The sequence below is a fragment of the Kogia breviceps genome, chromosome 4 (assembly GCF_026419965.1).
Source record: "Kogia breviceps isolate mKogBre1 chromosome 4, mKogBre1 haplotype 1, whole genome shotgun sequence".
NCBI lineage: Eukaryota > Metazoa > Chordata > Mammalia > Artiodactyla > Physeteridae > Kogia > Kogia breviceps.
The window spans coordinates 175,812,179-175,826,829 of NC_081313.1; the positions used below are offsets into that span (position 1 = coordinate 175,812,179).

At 52.6% G+C, this 14,651-nt stretch overlaps 1 protein-coding gene across 2 annotated transcripts in view; it reads left to right on the forward strand.

Annotated features, from left to right (window-relative positions):
• The window catches only part of COL5A3 (collagen type V alpha 3 chain), a 38,757-nt gene that overhangs the window by 7,067 nt on the left and 17,039 nt on the right, over nt 1-14,651 (forward strand). For both annotated transcript variants that reach the window (XM_067032840.1, XM_059059839.2), the window contains exons 7-32: nt 649-759; nt 864-1,004; nt 2,287-2,334; nt 2,416-2,457; nt 2,777-2,839; nt 3,594-3,668; nt 3,769-3,852; nt 3,995-4,051; nt 4,151-4,204; nt 4,355-4,408; nt 5,293-5,346; nt 5,637-5,690; nt 5,876-5,929; nt 6,521-6,565; nt 6,673-6,726; nt 6,909-6,953; nt 7,104-7,157; nt 7,318-7,362; nt 8,331-8,384; nt 8,488-8,532; nt 8,679-8,732; nt 10,334-10,378; nt 10,486-10,539; nt 10,669-10,776; nt 11,204-11,257; nt 13,693-13,746. In XM_067032840.1, the coding sequence (XP_066888941.1) occupies nt 649-759; nt 864-1,004; nt 2,287-2,334; nt 2,416-2,457; nt 2,777-2,839; nt 3,594-3,668; nt 3,769-3,852; nt 3,995-4,051; nt 4,151-4,204; nt 4,355-4,408; nt 5,293-5,346; nt 5,637-5,690; nt 5,876-5,929; nt 6,521-6,565; nt 6,673-6,726; nt 6,909-6,953; nt 7,104-7,157; nt 7,318-7,362; nt 8,331-8,384; nt 8,488-8,532; nt 8,679-8,732; nt 10,334-10,378; nt 10,486-10,539; nt 10,669-10,776; nt 11,204-11,257; nt 13,693-13,746 (1,602 nt within the window). The remainder of the gene's footprint in view (nt 1-648; nt 760-863; nt 1,005-2,286; nt 2,335-2,415; nt 2,458-2,776; nt 2,840-3,593; nt 3,669-3,768; nt 3,853-3,994; nt 4,052-4,150; nt 4,205-4,354; nt 4,409-5,292; nt 5,347-5,636; nt 5,691-5,875; nt 5,930-6,520; nt 6,566-6,672; nt 6,727-6,908; nt 6,954-7,103; nt 7,158-7,317; nt 7,363-8,330; nt 8,385-8,487; nt 8,533-8,678; nt 8,733-10,333; nt 10,379-10,485; nt 10,540-10,668; nt 10,777-11,203; nt 11,258-13,692; nt 13,747-14,651) is intronic.

The window sequence follows — 14,651 nt, forward strand, 5'->3', positions numbered from 1 at the left end:
GTCCCTGGTGTGGGCCACTGGTCGGGTTCCTTGGTTGGAGGGTCACTGGTTGCACTACATCTCCTCGCCGCATCAGTGTGGAAAAAGAGGGTCATCGCTTCAGCCTAGAGCAGAGACACCAGGAGTAGACTACCCTTTCTCAGCCCCTCCCTCAGCTTTCAGCTGGGCCCCCATCACCTGCTTTGCGCCTTTGACCCAGTTCCTCTGCAGCTGTCCAGGCCAGGAGGAGCTCCCACTCCTTCTCTGACTGCGGCCTGGCTGGCTGACCGACTGCTGAGATCTGCCTCGGGAGAGGACATACGGGATAGGCTGCCGGGAGTCTGGCCCCGAGTGGTGGACATTGACCCTGACCCCTGGGCTTTGGAGCCAGCCCCGCTCTGCCTTCCAGGCCTTCCAGCCCCGCGAGCCCTGCCCCTCCTCCACACACAAGGGCTCCCCGTGCTGGCTGTCCTTGTCCAGCCAGCACTCCTTCGCCTGCACTGGCCAGCCCCCTGCCCCATACCCCTCTGATGTTTTTTTCGGGAATCCTCCTCTGTCCCCCTCCCTAGACGGGGTGCTCTGGGAGAGAGAGTCTGTCTCCTCCTTCGTCTCCCTTTTGTCTTGATTGTCCTGGCCCCAGACCTGATACCCTCTCTGTCCTTCCTCCAGACCTCCACTGACATCCCCAAGACAGAGACACCAGCTCCAACTCTGCCTCCGACTCCTACGCCTTTGGTCACCACGGCTGTGCTCATTGGCAGCAACGTCACCGTCCTAGAGGTTGTGGGAAGTGGACGAGGCTGGAAGGGGAGGTCCCGGGACAGTGGTGGTGGCAGACAATGAAGAGGTCAGGAGTAAACTTTGGTCTGTCCCAATGTCCTCAGGAGAGCTTGGACCCTGACAGTGGAACTGAACTGGGGACCGTGGAGACTGAGTTAGCCAGAGAAGAAGAAGGTGGTGCCACCATGGGCCCCCACTTCCGGGCAGCAGAACAGTCATGGAGGACTGAGTTCCAGATCTTTCCTGTGCGTCTGGGTGCAGGGGGAGGGACTCTTACCTGGAACCGCCCATAGCTGCTTTCTCTTTTTTGCTTTCTTTTTATCTTGCCTAGAATGCCTTCCCACCACCCCAGTGCAGCTGACAAATATTTATCTACAGATACTATGCTAATGTGACAGGCATTGTACTAATGAATGGCTCTGTGGGTAGGGTGATTCATTTGGTTTTTAGCCTCAGCATGATGGGAAGCCACTTGAGATGGAATATGATATGACTTGGGAGTTTTCAAAGCTCTCTCCGGCTGCTGAACAGCATATGGACCGTAGGGGGAGCCAGAGGGGCAGCAGGGAAGCCAGTAGTCTATGCAAAACAGAGTGGTGACCTGGATGGGGGTGGTGGCTGTAGTGGTGGCGGTGGGGCAGAGAAAAATTGGACAGATATGGGGACATGCCCCATTTTGCTCTTGCTGCTGTATGTGGAGAACGATGCAAACGTGACTGGGTAGTTGCACGGTGGCACCACCGAGTAGGATGGGGAAGCCTGAAGGAGGAGCAGGTGGAAAGCGTCAAGGACCTCATTCTGGATGTGCTAAACTGGCAACCCTTGTTTGATTGTCAGTGCGAGTGACTGGTTAGAAAATTCTGGAGTTCAAGGAAGATGGTCTAGCCTGGAGATAAAGACTTGGAACTCATTAGCGGAGAGGTACTATCTTTAGTCAAGGGATGAGATTGCCTGGGAAAATAAGGCAGACGGAAAAGGTGTCTAGGTTCTAGCTTTGGTGTTGGACAGGGGAGAAGGTGAATAATCCCTAACCATCTTACTCTGAGTGCCTGTTATGTGCTAAGCACTGTCTTAGCTTCTCTATCTTCCCGCGGGATATATCCAGTCGGCATTCACCCACACACTTTGCAGGCGAGGCCATAGGATTTAAATAAGTTGCACAACATCACTCAGATATTGAGAGGCAGCTCCGGGATTAGGACTTCACAGTATGCCCCAGGGTTCATGGTTTTCACCTTGCTGCAGCATGGCCAGCTTGAAACTGGAGGATGAGCTGCTCAAAACATACTGGTTAAAGAAAGGACAGCAGAGACAGCTCAGAGGGTGGGCTCTGTGCGCGCATGCGTGCCTCTGTGCGCGCATGCGTGCCTGTGTGTGTGCGTGCGTGTGCGTGCGTGTGCGTGCGTGTGCGTGCGTGTGCGTGCGTGTGCGTGCGTGTGCGTGTGATGAGTGGGAGGTACGTTAGCTGAGAGTTCGATGTCTGAGTTCCAGGGCTCACACCTCTTCTCTTTCCATCCCCTGCCCCAGGGTGCTGGGGAGAAGGGAGAAAAAGGAGAACCGGCCGTGATTGAACAGGTGAGGGGCCTGGGGCTGGGGACTGGAGGACGTGACGGGGTCTGTGTTAGAATGGGGGGGTCACATTTATTTCTCTCCCAGGGACAGCAGTTTGAGGGACTTCCAGGAGGCCCAGGACCCCAAGTGAGTCACGGCTGCATTCCTCTCTTCTTGTCTTTTACTTCCAGTTGGGGTATTTGATCCTCTGGGGCGGGGGGTTGGGGTGTAATGTAGCCAGATCATTTGAAGGCTATTGGCTATCTGAGTCTCAAAAGATGAGTAAAAATAGAGGTTGCGTTGTAAAGTTGGGGGTTTATATGTGTCAGTATAGTATTGAGGGGCCAGGGGTGGCTCGGTGATGGGGTAGGAAGGTCAGCAGGAGGTCAGTGTCAGTGGTGGTTTGGAAGTCAGCCTGGCTCAAACTTTGCATTTGTCATGACCTCTGTTCCTCTGTCCCCAACAGGGGGTGGTTGGCCCCTCGGGCCCTCCTGGCCCCCCAGGATTCCCTGGGGACCCTGGTCTACGGGTAAGAGACTTCCCCTGGGGTGTAAACCCCCTCACTCCCTGGGGGAGTGAGGTTTCAAGTTGGGAGCATGGCTGCGACTGGGAACATTCTCTTGGAGCTGCCTCTGGCCCCTCCTGCTCATCTTTCTCCCCTTCTGGGAATTATCATTCTGGTTTCTCTTCTGTCTCAGGGAGGGGGGTGCTATCCCCTGCCTTTCTCCTTCTGTCTCTATCCCCGAGTGTCTTTCATCTCTGTCTTTCTCCCTATGTCTCTGTGCCCGTTTCCTCGTCTCTCTTTTGTCTGTCTGTCTGTCTCTTTCTGTTTTTGTCTCTTCCACTTTTTTTTTTTTTTTTCTTTTTTTGGCGGTACGCGGGCCTCTCACCGCTGTGGCCTCTCCCGTTGCGGAGCACAGGCTCCGGACCCGCAGGCTCAGCGGCCATGGCTCACGGGCCCAGCCGCTCCGCGGCACGTGGGATCCTCCCGGATCGGGGCACGAACCCGCGTCCCCTGCATCGGCAGGCGGACTCTCAACCACTGCGCCACCAGGGAAGCCCTCTCTTCCACTTTTTATGACTCTTTCTCCTTCCCTCCATTTCTTTCTCTCGCCTTCTGTCTCTCCTCTCTCTCTCTCTCCCTGCCTCCATCTTTCTCTGTCTCTCCCTCCTTTCCTCTCTCGATCTCTCTCCCCTCCCCCCCATTTCTCTCTGTCCCCTCCTCCCTCCATCCTTTCCTCCATCTCTCTACCTCCATCCCTCTGTCTCTGTCCCTCTCTCAGGGCCCCGCTGGCCTCCCAGGAATCCCTGGCATTGATGGGATCCGGGGTCTACCAGGCACTGTGATCATGATTCCGGTAAGAGGGAGATAGGGTGGCGCAGCCTTGGGGGAGTAGAATCCTGACCAAGGAGGGGGGCCTCTCCTGGAGGCTCCCCTCACTACTAGTTGCCCCCTAGTTCCAGTTTGTAAGAGGCTCCCTCAAAGGACCCCCAGTCCCCTTCCAGCAGGCCCAGGCTCAGGCATTCCTGCAACAGGCTCAGGTGAGTGGAGGATAATTGGGAGACTGTCAGGGGGTGATGGGAGGAGAGATTGAGAGAATGACAGAGATGGGAGATGGTGAATAGTCAGGAGACAGGTGGATATTTAACTGCTGATGATGGCTCTGTTCCTCTGTCTCTTCAGCTCTCTATGAAAGGCCCCCCTGGCCTGGTGGGGCTCACTGGGCGCCCAGGCCCTGTGGTGAGTAAGGAGGCTGCGTGGAGTGGGGAGTACATCAGTTGGAGATGAGTCTAACTCAAACTCCCTCTGAGTGCATTACCCTATCTTTCTTCCTCCAAGGGTCTCCCTGGGTATCCAGGTCTGAAAGGAGAGATGGGAGAAGTGGGGCCACAGGTGAGATTGGTGGGGGTGGGGACAGGGTTGATGGGAAGGGTCTTCTCACAGGGCTACAGGATAAAGTGCTAGCTGGGGAAAATGGCAAAGGGGCTGGGGTTACCCTTGCAATTACTGACACTTTTCTTCCTCCTTTCCTCTCTCTTCTAGGGCCCCCGAGGACTTCAGGGACCTCTTGGACCCCCTGGCAGAGAGGGAAAGATGGTGAGTGACTCCTAGGTCCTCGGGTCATCTGTTATCCATCTCCCAACACCCAAGAGGAGCCTCGGCTCTGTGTTCCCAGGGTCTGCTGGTATCATGGGTGGGATAAGAGCACTGAGGACAGGGAAAGACAGTACACTGAGGGTGTGACAAAGGAACCTGGCCAGGTCCCTGAGTCTGGGAGGACTTGCAGCGGAATGATGCTTGAACTGAGATCTGAGGTATAACCAGGGAAAAAGGAGAGGAAGGGCATTCCCAGTAGAAAAACAGCACATGCAAAAGAAAAGACTGGCACATTGGGGGAAATGATGAACAAGATAATTCCAGATCGTTTTTTTTTTAATTTATTTTTTGGCTGTGTTGTGTCTTTGTCGCTGCGTGCAGGCTTTTCTCTAGTTGCGGCGAGCAGGGGCAACTCTTTGTTGCGGTGCGCGGGCTTCTCATCGTAGTGGCTTCTCTTGTTGTGGAGCACAGGTCCTAGGTGTGTGGGCTTCCGTAGTTGCAGCACACGGGCTCAGTAGTTGTGGCTCGCGGGCTCTAGAGCACAGGCTCAGTAGTTGTGGCGCACGGGCTTAGTTGCTCCGCGGCAGGTGGGATCTTCCCGGGACCAGCAATCGAACCCGTGTCCCCTGCATTGGCAGGCAGTTTCTTCACCACTGAGCCACCAGGGAAGTCCTCCAGATAGTTTGAAAGTGCCATGAGGAACATACAGCAGGGAAATTAGTTTTTGTGATGATGATAACTTGAACTAAAGAATAATGGATGGGTTTGAGATATATTTAAGAGGTTAAATTGGTACATATAGAAGCCCCCAGCATAAGACACTGCGTGAGGAAGGTGCTCTATACACGGTAGTAGATGTCTTGATGATGTCACCTCCCCCGTAGGGCCGCCCTGGAGCAGATGGGGCTCGAGGCCTCCCAGGGGACACAGGACCTAAGGTAGGTGATGGGGCCACGACTGGGACTTGGAGGGACTCTCAGGGTAGAGGAGTCAAAGCTCAGCTGGCGTTTCTTTCTTTCTTTTTTCTTCCAGTTTATTTTAATTAAGTTCTTAAAACATATCTATGATATATTTATTTATTTTGGCTGTGCCGGGTCTTAGTCGCGGCACGCATGTGGGATCCGGTTCCCTGACCAGGGACGGAACCCGGGCCCCCCTGCATTGGGAGCGCGGAGTCCTTCCCGCTGGACCACCAGGGAAGTCCCTCAGCGGATGTTTCTTTGTGCAGGGTGATCAGGGCTTTGATGGCTTGCCAGGGCTGCCTGGAGAGAAGGGCCAGAGGGTGAGTGTGTGAGACCCCCCCCCCATATCCAAGCCCCCTCCCAATGCTCATGACACCCTCCCCACCCCCAATATCAGAGCCTCCATGCCTGGGTCTGAGTCCTCACCCCTACTACCCCATCTCCTTTCCCGGGGGCTGGTCTCCACTTTCTGACTCTGAACTGCCCTCTGTGTTCCCCACTCCAGGGTGACTTTGGTCATGTGGGGCAACCTGGCCCCCCAGGAGAGGATGGTGAGAAGGTAAGCTTGGAAGAGAGTTGGGGAGTGGTTTGGAAGCTAGAAAGCCAGGACAGGAGGAGTAGAGCATTCAGGAGCCTGGGCGAGGGGTGAAGGTCTGCACTGGAGAGTCAGGAGACCCCAGTGGGGCTCAAAGAGACAGGCTGAGGGCTTCCCTGGTGGCGCAGTGGTTGAGAGTCCGCCTGCCGATGCAGGAGACACGGGTTCGTGCCCCGGTCCGGGAAGATCCCACATGCCGCGGAGCAGCTAAGCCCGTGAGCCATGGCCGCTGGGCCTGCGCGTCCGGAGCCTGTGCTCCGCAACGGGAGAGGCCACAACAGTGAGAGGCCCGCGTACCGCAAAAAAAAAAAAAAAAAAAAAAAAGAGACAGGCTGAGAGTTGTGGGGTTAGGACTAGAGTTAAGAGGTTAAACCCAGGATGGCAGGTCCAGGATTGGGGTCAGGGGCCTGAATCAAATCACATATACGCAGTTGGCTGGATCCCGTCACACACTCTGACTCTGAGATCCCCTGGAAGGGGCTGCGGATATGAGAGAAGGTGATTCTCTGAGGGTCATACCTCCCCCTCCTCCCCAAGTCATATGCTTTCCCACAGGGGGGAGAGGGACCTCCGGGGCCCACCGGCCAGGCTGGGGAGCCGGTGAGTATCAAGGAGCCCTGGGCCCCTTGCCTGGCACAGGGGAGGGAGTGAGGACTCATAGGACCTCAGAGCAGTGATGCTGGAATAACGCTCCTACCTCCTTGCAGGGCCCCCGAGGACTGATTGGCCCTAGAGGCTCCCCTGGCCCCCTGGGACGCCCGGTGAGAATGTCGCTGTCTCTCTACATCCTGTTTGTCTTTGTCTCACCTTTATCTCCTCTGCGTGTCCATTTCTGTCGCCTGGATTCTCTGCCCACTCACCCTTTCACCTGTGCCTCTCAGTGTCTCAGACGCAGGCTCCTGCGCGTGGGTCTGCCCTGGTCTCACGCCCTCTCCTCCCCCAGGGTGTAGTCGGAAATGATGGTGCTCCAGGTGCCAAAGGAAATGTGGTATGTGTTCTGATCCCTGGTGCGTTCTGGCGCTCTGACCCTAGGACCGCCCATATCCTTGTCCACCCCCATGGTCCCCCATTTCAACTTCCCTGACACTTCAGCACCATAATCCCTTTCAGCTTCACAGAACCCTCACTTTCTCCCCAGGGTCCTCCAGGAGAACCAGGCCCCCCAGGACAGCAGGGAAATCCCGGGTCCCAGGTTTGAGCTACCTTTCCTGACGGGTGGCGGGGGGTGGGGGTTGTACAGAGGTGCTCAGCGCAGGTCATAGACCGCTCCTGGCTTCCCCAGCCTCTGCACTTGCTGCCGCTGTCTCATGCTTTCCTTCTCCCTTTTTAAAAAAAAAAAAAAATGTTTCCAGGGAATCCCCGGCCCCCAGGGACCCATTGGCACTCCTGGGGAGAAGGTGAGTGAGTCTCCTTCCCTCCCCCCCCCTCTCCTCCTCCAACATCTTTTCCCTTCAACTCTGCCTGCAGGAAAATCTTCCCACCAGGGCCCCTTTTATAAGCCCTGGATAAATGATAAATTGCAACATTCCCTAAATAAGCTCAGCGTTACCAAGTGTCATTGCTGGTGAGGGGTTGATGGCCAGAAGCAGAGCTGCACCAAGGCTAGATCATAAGGGGATATTGTCAGGAGGGAGGGCAGCCCTCAGAAGCCAGTCATAGAAAATATTACCAAGACTCATGCGCCAGGAAATCCCTTTGTCTCGGGTCTTGTGGTGTCATCTTTCTTTCTCTGCACATCTGTTTCCATCTCCCCTGAAAAACAGGCTTCTTTCTATTTACATCTTAGTCTGTTCTTACCCCAACTTCTGTTTCTACACACTCTTGTGCTGCTCTGTCACTATTTCAGTCCCCAGTTCCTTTTGACCTTCCAGTTTCTTTATCCAAATCCATCCGATCATAGTTTCTATGAGGCAAGATATCCCTTACCTCAAAATTTCAGGAGAGAATCTGATTGGCTTATCTGGGCCAAGTGCCCACCTCTGGACTTGTCAATGGTTTGCAGGACATAGGGGGGTCACCTCATGCCTGCCTAGGCCCACACGTCTTCAGGTGGAGCTGTGGGTTGGAGGTGCTTCTAAAGGAAGAGGTGTGGCTAGGGAGTCCCCCACCCCAGCATGTCTCTCACACTGTTTTTACAGCCCTTGTCTCAGCCCTCTCAGAAGCAGAGGATTTCTGAGGCACAGAGAGGAGAGAGAGCTTGTCCAGGGTCACACAGCAAGTTTGGAAGCGCTGAGGATAGATTTCCTGGCCAGTAGGATCTGTTTTTTCTCTAACCTTGAGGTAGCTGTATGTCTGAGTAGGGACGTTCCTGGTGGAAATGCCAGACTCTGAGACCCTCTGTCTCCTCCTATTCATCTTCTTTCAGGGTCCCCCTGGGAACCCAGGAATTCCAGGCCTCCCAGGATCTGATGGCCCTCTGGTGAGATCTAGATTCTGGGAGAAGGAGGAAGGAGAAGCGGGGAGGCTTGGGAATTTGGATGGCATATCAGGTCTCTGACAACTTAAGAATGTTTATCTCCTAGGGTCACCCAGGTCATGAGGGCCCAACAGGAGAGAAAGGGGCCCAGGTGAGTGACCAGGAGAGGGGCTGATTTGGGGGTGAGGGTTGCCAGGCAGGGCCAGGAGTCGGGGGCTATTAATGAGAAGAGAGATGAGGGCACTGGAAACATGGAGGGGGAAGGGCAGGATGGCGCTCATCTTATGTCCGTCTCAGGGTCCAGCAGGGTCGGCAGGCCTTCCGGGCTATCCTGGACCTCGGGGTGTGAAGGTAAGTGATACTTGGGGCCTGCCGATAGAGTTTTTTTTTTTTTTTTTTGGCCGTGCTGCATGACTTGTGGGACCTTAGTTCCCCGACCAGGCATCAAACCCAGGCCCTCGGCAGTGAAAGTGTGGAGCCCTAACCACTGGACTGCCAGGGAATTCCCTGCAGATAGTGTTGATTCATCACCATTGACTTCTGGAAGCCAGCTCTATAAGAAACTTCTGTATGTGTGAGGAGAGGAATCAGTCTGCCAGGCAAGGTATGGCAGAAGTGACAATATATACCTACTTTGGAGCTGAAAAGCCAAAGGGTGACAGTACAGCATGATTTTCACCTTGTAGCTGAGAACAGTTAAACCCATTAGAGGCTGAACCCATTTCACTGTCAGCACACACATCGCATCCAGGTCCACGTCAGCACGCTGTAATCAAGCAGAGGGTTGTTTTAAGGCTCAAGCCCAGAGCCATACAATCTGCGAGCCCAGAAATGCTAAGACAAGCTGGGAGCTGTACTGAATAGAGATTCACTGTTGACCAAGTGCAGGGACATTGGAATTCACATCTATATAGTAGCTGAGTTCAGTTACATTGTAGCCAAGAACAGGTATCCATTACCTGTAGTCTAAAATCAGAGTTTGATGGTAGCCAAGAGCTGGCTCCTTGTATTGTTGCATGATAGACAAGCTTAGTTACACTACAACCAAGGAGGTGGTTATATTGTAGCTGGCCACAAAATCCTGTGGGTGTCCAAACTCAGAGTTCCATTGTAGCCAGGCATGGTTTTCTATATATAGTTGAAGGCTATGTTGTTGCTGAGTCTAGTTGCCTGGTAGCCATGGCCAGAGGACAGTTGTAGCCAAGCTGAGTTACATTGTGGTCAATGAATTGCCCTGTGGCTAGAGACAGTCATGCTATTGTCAGAACACACAGTTATATTGTATCCAAGTATAATTTTGTTATAGTCACTGAGTTTGGTTATATCGGTTATACTGTGTCTCCCTGTGGCTGGAAACGGTCATGCTCTTGCGAAAACACAGTTGTATTGTATCCAAGTACAATTGCATTTTAGTGGCTGAGCTCAGTTACACTGTAGCCAAGTGCAGCTTTTCTTGTGGCCCAAGCCCAGAATTTGGTGTGAGCGGCATCTGGGCTTGCACCGAGCAGTCTTGCTGTAGCCAAGCACAGACTCCCCTTGTTACCAGGCACAGAGTCGCATTGTAGCCAGCACAATGGGAAACATTCCTTTTCCTTTAGAATGCAGCCGGGGACTGGAATGTTCATCCTCTTTCTCCTGCCAGAAGGAACTGTGGACACAGTGTCCCCGGGAGATGGGAATCAATTACTGGGAAATTTGGCCTCGCCTGCACTCCCCCACACAGATGACCTTGGGAGGCTGCCAGTGGGAAAGGGCGGGGGAGAGGCAGCCTCTTGCACACCACACTAGCAGACTTTGGGGAAAGATAATTTCCTCTGGGGCTGACCCTCACCCCCCTTCTTCCAGTCTGACATCCTCTTGGGACTCTCCTGGCTGTTTCAGGGCAGGGGACTGAGTCTGGGGCCCTTCTTAAGTGGGGGGAGGGGGGACCTGAGAGCTTGTATATTTTTCAGGGTACCTCTGGCAACCGGGGCCTCCAGGGGGAGAAAGGAGAGAAGGTGAGAAGGGAGGGGATTCCTTGAGTGGGGAGCCCTAATAATGGAGCTCTGTCTGTGTGCCTTCCCTGAAGCCCTGACATCTGATCTCTGTACTATCTTCCACCCAGGGAGAGGATGGCTTCCCAGGCTTCAAGGGTGATGTGGGGCTTAAAGGCGATTGGGTAAGATGACCTCCAGAGGAGGGGTCTGCTGGATCTGGGGGACCTGGGAAAGAGAGGGAGGGGGTGAACTGGGGCAAAGACAGGAATGACAAGGGGACTGCTGTCAGGGCTTCTCCTTTCCTATTCCAGGGGCAACCCGGACCCCCAGGTCCTCGGGGAGAGGATGGTCCTGAAGGGCTGAAGGGGCAGGTGGGGCTTGCTGGTGAGGAGGGGCCCCCAGGCTCAGCTGGGGAGAAGGTGAGTGGACCTGGTCACCCCCTCCAGTCTATACCCCAGCTTGTAGCCTGCAGGCAAGGTGTTCCCTGGCCCTTTGCCTTCTGCCCTCTGCTCTTTTGTCTCCAACTTCAGGAGGCTCTCAGCGCCTTCAGTTCCCCGTCTCAGCATTACAGAGCAATTCCATGCACATTATCTTATTTTTATCCCCATAACCACCACAGGCAACAGACGTTTTTAACCCCCATTTTACGGACAAGGAAACTGAGATTTGGAATGGCTGAATGAGTTGCCCAAGGACATGCCCCTAGCAGGCAGGGGCCAGGACTTGAACCCATGTTTCCCTGAATCCTCCCCTCCTACCCTTGCAACCCAGCCCCAGCCTTCCTGCCCCTCCCCCACTGACCTCCAAGTTGCAGTCTCTGACCTTTGTCCCATAATCTCTCTGCAGGGCAAGCTTGGGGTGCCGGGTCTCCCAGGTTACCCAGGACGTCCAGGCCCTAAGGTCAGAAGCTAGCAGGAGGGTGGTGGGCAAGGGCAGGGTTCAGAGACTGATTAACATCTTGGGGTCCAGGCTGTGGTCTGAGGGTGTGAGCTGTCCACACCCTGGGACATTGAAAGTATAAGATGTGGGCTTTGGCATCAGACAAACTTAGGCTCAAGTACCCAGCCTTATCTGCTAAGTGACCTTGAGTAAGTCACACCTTACCTGCTAAATGATCTTGAACAAGTCTATTGAACCCATTTTCTCAGTTGTGAAAGGGAGATACCAGGAGTATCTACCTCATCAATTTGATTATGATAATATTGATGATTTTGGTGATAATGAAACTGTAGGGGGCTTCCCGGGTGGCGCAGTGGTTGAGAGTCCACCTGCCGATGCAGGGGACACGGGTTCGTGCCCCGGTCCGGGAAGATCCCACGTGCCGCGGAGCGGCTGGGCCCGTGAGCCATGGCCGCTGGGCCTGCGCGTCCGGAGCCTGTGCTCCACAACGGGAGAGGCCACGACAGTGAGAGGCCTGCGTACCACAAAAAACAAACAAACAAACAAAAAACAAACAAAAAAACCATATTTTACATATCTTGAATTAATTATAGCTTAGAATGTATTTATGTAAAACTGTACATTTGGCTGCCAATGTTTTGATGAATGAGGTTATTGGTAAGACATGTCTTTCTGCATAAACCACACCCATATTACATCACTGATGATTTATAGTTTTTTGTTACATAAAGTGGAGTAGAAACGCAGACACGTGGGAAGAAATCTGAGTACAGAATCCTTCTTGAGTTCCACACTTTTGGTATCTCAATCTAGCAGTTATCTTGCCCATACCTAATTTGACAGTGTTTTTTTTTTTTAGTGACTTCCCTTTACATTGAGTCTTTTCCATTTAACCTAGATTTTACAGATATCTTTCTTTTCCCTTTCTACATTTCATCAGTTTTTGTAAGGTTTCATTAAATCACATGACCCCAAAAGCAAGGGAAACTGACATAAACAGGTTTGGGATTAACCCAAGGTATCAAAACTAAGAGCAGAACTCAGTCTGTTGGAATAGAAATTCATGGGAGTTAGAACAAAGCCTCCTAGTCAAGACTGACTCAGTGTGTCTTGGGCAACAAGCAATGAATACTTTACAGGAGGCCTGATATGTTGGTTTAGTTGAGGTCAGTGTCTTATTCAGCTTGGGTTGCTAGAATAAATATACCTTAGCCTGGGTGATTTAAACACAGAAATTTCTTCTGGAGGCCAGAAGTCTGAGATCAGAGTGCCAGCATGGTTGGATTCTGGTGAGGGTTTCTCTCCTGGTTTGTAGATGAACATTTTCTGTCTTTGTCCTCACATAGGGGAGAGGGAGAAGGAGAGAGAGAGAGAGGGAGAAAGAGAGAGAGAGAGAGAGAGAGAGAGAGAGATCTAGTCTCCTCTTCTTCTTATTAAGTCACTAATCCCATTCACGAGGGCCCCACCCTCCTGACCTACTTACTTCCCAAAGGCCCAACCTCCAAATATTATCACACTAGGGACTGAGGCTTCAGCATATGAATTTTGGGAGGACACAAACATTCAATCCATAGCAGTTACTAATAATCAGCATGAATAACGAAGACAGCTGATATTTCTTGAGCACATACTGTGTGCCAAGTACCTTTAAAAATAAACCCCCACTTTCTATACATATCCCATTTGATCCTAACGAAAACCTTATGAAGGCGGTATTGTTGGTATCCCCAGGCTACAAAGGAGACTGGTGCTCAGAGGGGTCAATCCATTTGTCCAGGGCCACACAGCTAATTTAGTGATGGATCTAGGATTCAAAACACAGTGAGGGGTGAGAGGGAATATCAGAGCATATGATATTTTCCCCCGGGTCAAGGGACGATGGGCAGGAAAGCAAGTACTGGAGGCAGTTAATAACAAGTATTGAGTAAGCCACCACCATGTGCCAGGCAGTAGGGAATAAGACCAGAGCATCATGTCCTAGTCATTGAATAAATAAACAGATGAGCAAGGTCATTTCAATACAAATATTATAGGGGAAACAAAATAGGACGTGATAAACAGAGCATGACTTGAGGATGTGGTGGTCAGGATGATGGTGGAAGGCTTCTCTAAGGAGGTGATGTCTGAATGAGATTTAAATGATGAGGAGTAGCTGGCTTTGTGGGGATCTGAGTGAAGAGCATTTTAGGCAAAGGCAGCCAGTTCAAAGTCCCTGAGGCAGGAATGTACTGGTATCTGAGTAGCAGTAAAGAGGCCAGTGTGGCTAGAATGGAGTGAGCAAGGGAGGGGCTGCTCACTGGGGCTGGAGGGGCCAAAGAACTTTCTGGAATCACTGGCCTGGAAATGCCTGAAAAGATGGGGTGGCTGAACGGGGTGAGGGGCTAACATCACCTACGCCTCACACCCATGTCTCCTCTCTCATTCTCTTTACTCAGGGATCTATTGGCTTTCCCGGGCCCCTGGCGCCATTAGGAGAAAAAGGGAAGCGGGTGAGTCGCAATCCAGGGGTCAGGGGAGAGGGAAGGGCTTGCATGAGAGGAACAGAGTGTATGGCTGTGCGTGATAGCACGTGGGGCCCTAGGTGGCTGTGTCTATGCCTGGAAGCACTTGTGTGCACACGTAGTGCCATGTGCAATGCAGGCGCATGTAGCTGATCCCACCTGGCATTACAGCAAACGTGCCTGCGTGTCTGTGTATGCATGTGCATCCCATGTGCCTTTCAGTGCAGCTTAGAAGGGGTCTGGGTGCTGCAGCCTAGGGGGCTGTGACTGGGTGAACAAGGGCACCAGCTGCACGTACATTGTGTGACTATGGGCGTAGATGTGTGAGGGGGTATGTCGAAGTGTGTGAAAGAATAGGTAAATACACATACGTGTGTGTTTCTGTGCACCTGGGGGATTGTGTATACACGCACGCGTTGTTTCGCTATGTGTGCACTGTAGCTGTGTAAATGGACACTGTGTATACGCACATGAGGGTTTGTATACTGCTGTGTTTATCAGGACCGTGTCCTCACATGAATCCATGCACATACGTGTTTACACTGGATAGACACTTATGCAAGGCACATATTACATGACAGGCTCCGAGTGTCACCTCGAAGCTGCGGTCACCCCTTGCATGCTGTGATGGCATGCAGTCACGTGTGCATACCATGCAGCTGTGATAAATAGGTGGCTGTGTGAGCAAATGTGCTTGTATGTGTGGACCTGTAGGTGCAATTATAATATAATTGGGTGCCTGTGATCTTTGCGTAGTTGCGTGTGTAAGCTGTACTTACGCGTGCTTGTGAGTGAAAGGCTTGCAAATGAATGTGGGACAGATATCTTTCCAGGTCTCTGACTGGGTACATTTATGTGTTTGTGTCATGTATTTGCACCATCACCCTCTTCTG